We start from the raw sequence: 11,465 nt of genomic DNA on the forward strand, positions 1-11,465 counted from the left end.
ATCACTAGCTCAAGTGCTTTCCGACGGTGCAAACTTTAATTTAGAATTCTTCCACTGGGTGGTGCTAGAGTGCCTGAGAATTTCCTATACGTTTGACATTGGGTCATATCTCCTGAGTGGAAACACTTAACGGAATAAACTCTTCGGCAAAGTAAACTATATAGTCAAGGGCCTTCCAACCGACAACAGTTTTATTCAAAATTCTTCCCCTGTAGTGGTAAGGCATATAAAAATGCCCTATTCTGTTTTCATTAGGTTATGCTTCGCGATCATGAACACTTGGCGGTGTGGAGTGTTCCGTAAAATAGTTTATAACTGCAAGAATTTCTAATTGTGAGCATACGCGGTGGTCAGCTATTTTCGTCCGCGTCCCTTATCACCAATTTCTATACAGTGCACCTTGGTTATGCAACTGATTTTTTTCCGATCTTTGTTTAAATGCAAATAATTAAGCAATCTTCATTTCGTATCCGCCGGTTTATGCCAATCGAGCTGACATTTCTTTAGACTGAGCAAACTAATTTATTTGTTTGTTTAGTGTTTATCTGACTAACTAGGAAACGAATCCACTGGGTCTTTAATGAGTGTGGGAAATACGCATGGTCTTGTCTGAGTGAATGACTTTTGAATTATATATAGGGATGGAAAATTGACAATTCGCAAGATCAATTCTAATCCAATTACCAATTTGCGGCAATCTTTTCAGCACGAGAAACAAATGTTTTATGGTCATATTTAACGCTTTACTTTTAGTCCATTAACTCATCAGTCAATTATACTGAGCTAAGAATAAGTACGTACTATTTGGAAACGGGGGGTGTTTGATTCATGCATGATGTTAATATCGTTTAGGAGCGCAGCATTTATATTTTTTCTGTTTCGCGTCTTCATTGTAATATCGGAACGTTTACTCGAACGAGGTGGAAAATTTCAAGTTACGGGATCTCAATATGCTTGTGATTATACCAATAAGTACCATTTAAAAATTCTGCCACGCTATTAGGAGGAAGAGATATGACTAATTGTGACATAAATGGGAGGGGAGCACGTTATGTGCTTTGACGCAATCGGCCGTTTTGCGCACGATTGCGCCATGTATATAGGAAATTCCATAGAACATGAACACTTTTGCGAGTAGCGACAAAAAAGTGCTACTACAAAATGAAGGAAAAACTAAAAGAATTTGATTCGTATTAGACCAAGGAAAAAATAACGTGGTAATATGACAGAGAGTTAGTTAGTATTGGGTAATCTTTGCGTGACATAATTTTTTATTGTTCCACCATACCACTTTTAAACTCATTGTTTACGGTCCATTTTACATTGTCGACAACACTTTACATTGTCGACAACACTCCGGAGTTCAAGTTGTTTTCGATGAAACAATCTCGATAAACGATTAGCCAGAGCTTAAACGCCTAGAAGATTTACGTATCCTACAGTCAATAAACTATTCAAACACGCACGAAAATATATTCTCAGTCGCATCGCTTGCTTGAAGCAAATCCTGAATAACAACCCACCCACTACCCAATCCGTGGTACTTATGGGAGTGTCACTGAGTCGGGGCCTTCCGTTAAGTAAGTACCACATCAACACTTCCTTTCTCATCCCAAGTTACGGTAAAGATGGTCGTGGCCCGCAATGGTGGCTCTCAGGCGAAACTCTCGCTTGGGCTGGATCAATTGTTATTCCCAAACAATGCTCCTCAAGTAGTCTGGCTGGAAATGAGAGTCATCAGTCTGCAATCTACGAAGTATACCGTGCTTACGCAACGCGCAACGCAACGCAAGAATTTCTAATTGTGAACAAAATCCTCGTTCCAAGTGAAATATTTCTTTTAAGAGGAATCATATGATTATTTTTTCTACATTTCGTAGGGGAAATGTGCCCATGACGGACACCATAAGATTAAATAGCAAATTCGACTCATCCATTAATGCATTGCTCGCAAATTGCACGCAAATTGTGATTTAAGATCATATTCCATCAATATAGTAAATGATACTACTAAAATTAAAAACGGAACAATGTGGATAGGGTGTTTAGTGAAAAGCGATGAAATTACTCACTTAGAACCCAAATAAAAAGAGTTGGGCAATTTATACATCAGAAAAGTACCTATTCATATCCCAAGTAGCAATTTTTGTTTCAGTAACTATTTCACAACCAGTTGGCAACAAAAAATAGGTGCTGTTGTGACTGACATCTAACTTCCTGTGCGACCTAAAAAGCGCAGTTTTAGGCCGATTTTCAACATGATTATGATTGAGCAAAACAGTAAAAACTTGTTCCCGTTTCGTTGGAATAACCATGCGAGAATAACTAAATGAAATCATATTGTTGTCAACATGTTGAATGCAGGTCGCAACAAGATTACTTAATCATACCATTTTTTCGTTCACCTAGACTGTCAATCGCAACTGAAAAGTTACTTATTTTCTTATAAATATGTTAAGATTATGTTACCAGTGGAAATGAAAATGAAGACCAATTTAAAATATATGTTGATTATTTAAATTTGAACAGTAGTGTCATTCTTCATATCAAAAATTGACAATGAAGCATCAAATTTTACTGCGCATCAGGGTCTATCGAGTGATATTTTATTCCACTTCATATTATTTCACGCGCTCTTAGTGAAACCAAATTATCAACAAACTAAAACTCATTTTTTCAAGGAGAAAACCGAATCATATCAGAAATCCAACATTATTCAATGAAATCACACATTTATCATAAATCAGGAACATAAATCGCTTTACCGCTAGAGTTTTATGAATATTCGTGTGCCGGTTGAGGTTTTATTTCCAATACATTAGAAAATGATGCATATAAGAAACATGGCTTTCTAGCCATCCAGGGCCAAATTTAGGATGTGATTTTGGTGAATGCGAAACAATTCGCTTTTCGAGCAAATTTATATCAATGAGCAAAGATTTTGATTTGTGAACAACTGCATTCCAGCGTACGGTTTGGCTCCATCGAAAATTTTTAGTTCACATCAAAATATACCTTTCCTTAATATGACCCTGTACTATACTATTCTTACTGAAAACGTTCTAGTTACAAAGTCGTATTCTTGTCATACGCACGTATCAGGCACATATCATCATTATACCTTGAATCACAAACTCACACGTATTGATGAATAGCATTTGCAACACTGAATTGACCACTTCATAACTAAAGGTCAGCAAGATAATAATTAAGTTGAATTTTTGTTTCCATTACGTTGACAAAATTCACCTGTCACACTTCATGCGCTCCACTTCATATTATAGAAGCATTGAACTGTACGGTGGCGCCAACTATAAGATGTTCGGTGTATCGGAAAAATGTAAACATGTATGATTGTAACGAGAAATTTTAAAAGGAAATCTTGTTTTTACCGCAGTAGTAGCATTAGTACTTAATAGTTGAACTATTGGGTCATATTTCTATGAGAAGCATAGAGAAATATTATTACAGGACGCAATAAAAATAAACAACTTCCACTAAAATAGGAGCTATTTTAAACCAACGGTAAATCATATGTATTTATCCTTGTGCATCTTATAACAAATGAATGGATAAGAATAAGGACTCAATGGTTACAGGAACTGAAATTGGAAATAACGCAACCAGTGGTACACATATGTTCCGCGAGTGAACCACGAGATTACAAATTGAAAAATTAATTTACTTGCAACTTTGATATTTTTCGAAAAAATAGGAACTGAGAGTATTTGATTGCCGACAATACAGTTTTGTTTGTTTTTCATACCTATTTAACCAAAAATTAGCCTCATAATAAGGTAATTTTTTCATAAATTATCAAAAATATCAAAACGTAATTCAAGCGTAGGTTTTTTTTTCATGAATTCAACAATTAAAAAAAGTTAAGGATTTTATATCAACTCAGTTGGCAAATAATCCCAATTGTCAAATAAATGCTACAAAATACCCATTAAAAATGTGATAGTGGAACATTTTTAAAGACTTTTTTGTTAGGAAAAGCCTACTTGGGTCTACGAGTGGGGAGTGGGTCCAAAAATGCCGGTATTTTGTCTACGTGCTTTGTAAACGGTCCCTTTTCGGGTGAAATTCTCAAGAAATTTTTTGAATTATTAGACAAAATGTCATTCAGCAAAAAATACAAAAAAAATCTATTTTCAAAATTTGCGTATCATGGGCTAGTATTTTCAGGGGCTTCAATTATTAAACAAGAAATTTGCTAAATAGGAGTACTCCTTAGATCACGTTAACTTTTCTATTGTTTCCGGAAGGTACTCCAAGTAAGCGATATATCTCAAATTCATACTACTCATTCCGATCTGTCTACTATCTTTCTTGTTCTTAGTTCCGAAATTATTTTCAAATATATCAATTATATAATCAGTGTTGAAGGAATTTAATCACTTCGTTTACAATCAGCAATAGCATACATGCCATTTGTTTATATTTTTCCGATACACCGAACATATTATAGTTGGCGCCACCGTACAGCTCAATGCTTCTATAATATCAAGTAGAGCGCACGAAGTGTCATCGGTGAATTTTCGCAATGTAATGCCAACAAAAATATAACTTATTTTTTGTTTTGCTAAGCTTTAATTGTGAACTAGTGGATTCAATGTTGCGAAAATATTTTATTAATACGTGTGAGTTTGTGCTGAAAGGCGTAATGATGATATGTGACGGATACATTCGTATAACACGAATACGACTTTGTAAACTGAAACGTTTTCAGTAAGAATTTTAGTGTTTGACAACTGTGCAAGTGTCAAAATACATACAACAAAATCAAAATCACAACTAAATTTCAACAAGCTCTGCAGCATCAGCAACCAGTTCGGAACATTAATAAACATGTTCTAGCTGGCAACATAAATGACTATTTAGTGACAAAATATGTTATTAAATAACCTTGATGTTATGTATGTTCAACCAGTACAACAAAAATAACTGTATTGTTCTCTCGTTGCAACATAGTTTGTACTTAGACAATTAAAACTAGTTGCGATTTGCTACTTGGGATATAAGAGCGAGTAAGGGCGCTATAACCCTGGCTCATTAGCGAGGGCGGGGCTAAATACTTCTGTCCCATCCCAGGAACCTAGGACCAAAGGAGTGACATTAACCCTCTTAGCAAAGTCACTCCCAACGATTTATCAAACCCCCATCAAATTGAAACGGTTGTGTACGGTTGTCCACGTTTCTTTCTTATTCAAGGTTCAAAATAATCCGTTGATTAAATTATTCATTGAATGAATAATTTGATTGCCGTATAATTTTGAATCATCTTTATTTTGTACGCTGCACTGTTGGCCTGGCCGCTTTAATGCTTGTTTCATATTCAATATGTGCCACAAACATTAATAATAACAAGAAAAATTGTGAACGAACGTCTGCAATTTTCCAGGATCCCTACATGTATTGGCTGTGTATGTGTAGACTAGACTAGACTAGACAGAAACCTATTCATATATGGGTTATTCAATTTGGTCGCCATATAGAACCTAAGAATTTCTTACCGAAAAATCCCTTATTTTCTTTATATTTTAGGTTTAATTGAGTAATTTTGATTTTTTTCTAAATTATGTTTATAAATCATCAACAGTGATAAAATAAACAATGTTCGCCGAAGATGACTATGTTTTGGGTGTATTAAGGATCATTGAGGAAGCTTGACCTCCAATATGGACATTTATGATACATATCGATAAGTATTGATAAGAAAATCATGTGTTTATGCAAAATAATGGTTGTTCACATTCACAATTTTTAAGAGCTAAAAAATTACTTTAAAATAGCAATTTTGGCACTTTCTGCTGGGCTGATTGTTAAAAACCAAGTTAGTATAAAAAGTTTAAGTAAATAAATCAATATGCAATAAACAGAAAAACCAACTTTTTTGATATATTTTATCGAAATAAAACATTGTTAGATCAGTGGAATTCTGAAAATCGCAATATTTTGAAGTGTCAGTACTTCCGATTGGAATTTTAATGAACAAAGACAGCCTACATTTCCTGGTTTTACTTATATTTTCAAAATCCAATTGGGCCATTATCATGCGAAAAACTTTTTTTATATCGCTTAACAGAACACTTCGTCGTCGAAGTCGTCCAAAATGTTCGAAATTAGAAACATGATCCTTCAAATTAGGAAGGTTTATAACGCTAACTTACATCTAGAAGCGTCTAGCCTGAATTGAAAAATAGATTTTGGATTCACGATGGTTTCACCACTTTTTTTGGGAAACTTCAGTCTCACAAAGCGTTAACCCAATGCATGAATTTAATTTTTGTTTGGTATCCATTTTGCGGAATTGATACGATATATTCCTATTGTTGAGGCTTTGTTTCGCAAAATTCGGTATGTTGCCAAATAACTAAAGTATGCAGTTAATTCAGATTTATTCCGAAAATATCAAAACTCCTTGACGTAGACTATCAATGCTCAATGATTTTTTGTCAGTTACATCCAAATGATTTGCTTGATACAACACCTATTATTACCAAGAAAAGCTATCAACAGAAAATTCACACAAAACAAACTTGCTTGTAAATCAACACAGACAAAAAATCAGCAAAACAATACATAATGCAATGACATATCATGTTTCTCTTCCGAGCAGAGAGTCTGCTGATAACTTGCTGCTATACCTATACGATTGATGACGACAAACACTTAACTATCTAGTGTGTATTATGAACTTTGCTGGCCGAAGTAAAAAAAACAGACAAGGTAGGCACTTCGCAACATGCAACCACGAGGACTCGTTCAAGGGTACTTTGGAGGTGACTGGCAGAAATCAAACCCAACCTCAGCGTTGCGTACACAGCTAATTAATTCACTCACTGCTGCCTACGTTTGAAGGCATTGTAGGTTCTACTTACAGTGCACTCATGCTGCTGGTATATCGTCTAATTTGATGGATTAATTTGGAGAAAATTATACTGGATGGAGTAACCGGTGCGAAACAAAACACGATAGGGATGATTGGTTTAAGATGTAATCCACGGAACGGAAAACCGAAGGGATCGCACAATTATTGATAATTTACTTGCACTACGGAGCAAACTCAAACGACGACTGCGGTAGAAAGTCATACGACATGAGGCTGAAACCGTTCAGTCGTTGTTGTTATTCGCGAGGTCCGATGTGTGTACACGAGTTGGTTGTAGTGTGTATTGGACGGATCGCGAATTCTAACGTGGTTCCAGTGAATGATAGCACGGTGTTCGTGTGACCGGCATACGGTGATCAATGTTTTAGTCAACGATGCGGAATACTGTCAAATTCAGGTGGTTTGATGGTAAAGTGAAGCAAGTTCGATACTAAACCATTTTAACTGCAGTTGAAAATCGATATACCTAGGATTTGCGCGAAACGTTTTTGATGACTGGTTTTATGTGTGCACATCCAAAGCAAGACCTATGCGCATCATTGTGTGAATAATATGCGTTAGTTTTGAGCAAATAAACGGTGAGTTGATATTTATGGAAACACTTTAGATTGATTGGTAAATCTGCTATAGTTACCAGAATGAAACTAAAATTTTACAGTTGTTCAGTATGTGTTTATTTTAACTCATATACGTCCGGTAAGTTTTAGGATGAGTTTGAGTAAAATGCGCGACATTTGCTATTGACACCCTCTATTAGAGCTTGTACAATCACAAGTTTCATCCGTTTGAAACGGTAATCTACAGTAAACTTGACCTTACTCGTGAAATATGTCTGTCCCTGCCACTGCTTACAACCTGCTTTGATGTAGGTGCTGTATAGTTTCCACTTTTCCAGGCGGGCGTTCTGACAAAACTCTACAGGCCTTCGTCCCGATTTGGAAGTTTCAGAACCCTTAACGTTTTCAATCCGCATTGTTTCTTTGCTCTCTGGACAAAACTTTGTGAAATATCAAGTTTTTATCAAAGTTCCATTACATACAAATTTGTGGAAGACACCAATTTTCTATCTCACTCAATTGAAAATTGTGTTGGGGCGAACAGTCTCCTTTGTCATGAGAATCTAGCCACACATACCCGGTCAAACCATTCGGAATTTGATTCGGAATCCTGAATGGAGTCATTATGGATTTCAAATCAAATGCAACAACCGATTCTGAAACCGATTGAGTAGGAATCGGTTGTTGCATTGATTTGAAATCCATAATGACTCCATTCAGAAATCCGAACCGGTTCCGGAATGAGTTTAACTGGGTAGCAGCAAAAAAACGACCAGATTTGTTTTCTCCATGTAGGGAAACATGGGGAGACTTGACCAGGTTTTCAGCTAAAACTGCATAAATCTCTAAAAAAGCCTTCAATCCCTCAAAAGTCATTGAGATATAATGTGCAAAGTTATTGTGCCTCTTCATTATTTTTTGCAGAATTTTTATGTTAATTTTTGAAAAGTTACAAAAGTTTTTCTGGGATGTTTTTTTTTGGTCAAGTCTCCCCACTGCGGGGAGAGTTGACCAAAAGAATTTTGAACAATCATAACAAAAAATAATGACATAAAACATACTGTAATTATTTTTTCCCCATATTGTCGAGATCGTTAGGTAACTATTCTATTCTATTCTATTCTAACCCTTACACAGCCAGTATTGAAAAGCATCCTGGAAAACACTGCAAGTTTTCTGTAGAGTTTTTCTTGTCAATATTAATATTTGAAGCATATTTTCATATGTCGCAAATATTAAAACGGCCAGGCCTACTGTGCAGAGTTTGGTTTGAAGATGTTTCAAAATTAAACGGCAATTAAATTATTCATTTAATAAATAATTTAATCAACGAATTGTTTTGAATCTTAAAGGAGGAAGAAACGAGGACAACCGTACCGACCGTTTCAGTTTAAAGCGGATATATAAATCGTTGGGAGTGACTTGGCTAAGAAGGTTAATGTCACTCCTTTGATCTTTTGGGATGGGACAGAGATATTTACACCTTGCCCTGGCTAATAAGCCTAGGTTAAAGCGCCTTTGCTCGCTCTGCGCTAAGGACAAACGAACAAAGGTACTAAAATCGAAAACGAAAAAAGTACAATTTCTTCCACACCGTGTGTTATACGTTTATGAAAATCAGTCAGCTGATGTTAAATATTGTTGCAGTACTACTGATTGATTTTCACGAAGATCCAACACACGGTGTTCCCGCCTTCGACTTTCGTACCTCCGTTCATTCATTCTTAAAATATTCAGATTATTTGTTAGAAGATGTGTCGTTCTCGTCGGACCTTTGCGACGAGTGAAATAACCAACACACCACACAGTATAATTTGTTTTAATGTGAATGTGAAATTATTAATAAAAATGAAGAAGACAGAAACTTAGCTTTTGTGCTGTTTACTGGAAATCCTCCGCTTCTATTGCTGTGACAACCAATGAGCAGCATCACTGTATGTCACGAGACGTCCTCCACACCGCCTTTTGAAAAAATAATAATTTTTACCTGTTCACGTTGTCCGGTTTGAATATGACGGCCGCCGTCCACCGTGCAATTAAACTTCTGCAAATATTAATGATTCAAAAGAGTAATTTTTAACAAATTTTCACAATCTTTTCCTCAACAAAAACTAATTGATATAAAGTAAAATGAGGAAAACCGAATCGAAACTATAGGAGTGACTTTTCGTTCCCGTCTGAAATAACCTGAAACTATGTATCCTATATGTTAATAACACCGGTCTCTTCATGGCACGATTCCTTAAAAACTTACGGTTGGCACGAATATCCTCTTCAGGCTAGCCTGGACTAATCGTAATCCAGTACTTCCAGCATTTTCAAGCTTAATTCGCACATCAGTTGAGTCTCCATTAGGGTATTTCCTATATTCCATCGTCACGTGACATTGACCGTTATTAATTCGTAGACGTTATTTCATAGGAAAGCCTTCAGTGCAGTATTTTTTGTCCTGCCAGTTGCAATGATCAGCTGGTTGAATCACGCCTCTCAGCGAGCGTCGTCCATTCCGTAATCGTTGTGATCGCCAAACGAGATGGTTTCCCAAAGAACATTCTGCTATTCAATCCACTTCACTTGACAAGCCGATTAATGAAAAATGTGATAAAAAGAGTCTAAAACTTGTATTTTTCTACAATTTTGGAAAAGTATTCACATTGTCGAGATCGTTAGGTAACAGTAAAAAATATAAAAGGGTTGCATTTGATAAATTTCGATTTTTTTATGCATTTCTTTTTAATGATCAACTGTACTGCTTGCTTTGCATGTTCACACGTCACGAAATCAGTCGTACTATTGCTAACTTTGTTTACTAATACTAGAATATAAAGACTTATGTTTGAGGTGGGATTTTTTTATGGCGTGATTAACATTGACAGTAGATACCAAAGCATAATAAATATTAGGAATTTTGTATCTTTCTTCAGCTAGTTGTCACTTGGTCAAGTCTCCCCAACATTAGTTATTGCGTTCAATATTCATGCAAATTCTAGTAATAACTATTCCAATGTTCCAATTTATTTAAAATCATTTCACTGCTTCACAAGGATTAAGATGGTATATTAGTACATTAATAGTAATTAGTAGTCGAGTCCATACAAAGTTTGATAAAAAATTACATCATTTAATCCAAATTTATTAATCACGTAATATTTTCTGTAAGGAAAGGATTTTTCATTCCAAACTTTTAAAATTACCTTAAGGGATCGAAGCAAGTATAAAAATATTTTTGAAAATATTTTAAGAATCGAATAGAAGACGCCATAGCCAAAAATAGAATTTTGCGCTTGGTCAAGGCTCCCCATGTTCCCCAAAACTATAAAAAATTCCCTCGCAAACTCCTAGTACGGTGGTCCGGTACAGACTTGGGCAATTTAGCTCAAATTTGGAACAGACGCTTCTAGTGGGACTAGGAATTGACTCAAGACAATTGATCAGGCTTCCAGGAAAACATCTGATTTTGCCAAACTGTTGACACGATTCAGTTCTATAGCTCATAAACCTTTACAAGGTCCGAATTTTACCAGGCTCCCTTACAATTTAAAAACATACGAACCTGATACACAACATATCGACGCGTACACACTTGAAACAAACAAAAATAAAATTCCGAGTGAACTTCATCGGCGTGAGTTCAATGTTGTCTTAATGTTAACATATTTGCTATGTCAAGGCAGGGGAGTAGTATTATTAGTGGGAGGGTGATGATGCGTCGGAAAGCATCTAATTTATTTTTGTATACGGGGTGGATGAATGGAATGCAGGTGTGAGGTTGGTGAGGTTAGTTCTGGAATAAGCCCAGGGTCTGGAACTTCCGGAATTATCGATAGTGGATAATATCCAAGAACCTTTGGTTCATAATCAGTGATCTATAGGCCGAATCTAAGTAATACCACAGACTAACAAACATAACACTCGAAAACATTGCTTCGCCCACTTTAACGGTCATTTCAAATATATTTGTAGTTGGAACTGTGACCGCGTTTGCAATTATGGCGCCACTGACATATGAACAA

General features: G+C 35.8%; 1 protein-coding gene across 1 annotated transcript in view; it reads right to left on the bottom strand.

Moving 5' to 3' along the window:
* The window catches only part of LOC131684143 (6-phosphogluconate dehydrogenase, decarboxylating), a 31,182-nt gene extending 24,091 nt beyond the window's left edge, over positions 1-7,091 (bottom strand). Inside the window, exon 1 of the mRNA XM_058966727.1 lies at positions 6,885-7,091. Coding sequence (XP_058822710.1) covers positions 6,885-6,895 — 11 coding nt within the window. The 5' untranslated portion in view covers positions 6,896-7,091. The remainder of the gene's footprint in view (positions 1-6,884) is intronic.
* Between the last annotated feature and the right edge of the window lie 4,374 nt (positions 7,092-11,465).

The sequence above is a fragment of the Topomyia yanbarensis genome, chromosome 2 (assembly GCF_030247195.1).
Source record: "Topomyia yanbarensis strain Yona2022 chromosome 2, ASM3024719v1, whole genome shotgun sequence".
In the NCBI taxonomy this organism is placed as follows: domain Eukaryota; kingdom Metazoa; phylum Arthropoda; class Insecta; order Diptera; family Culicidae; genus Topomyia; species Topomyia yanbarensis.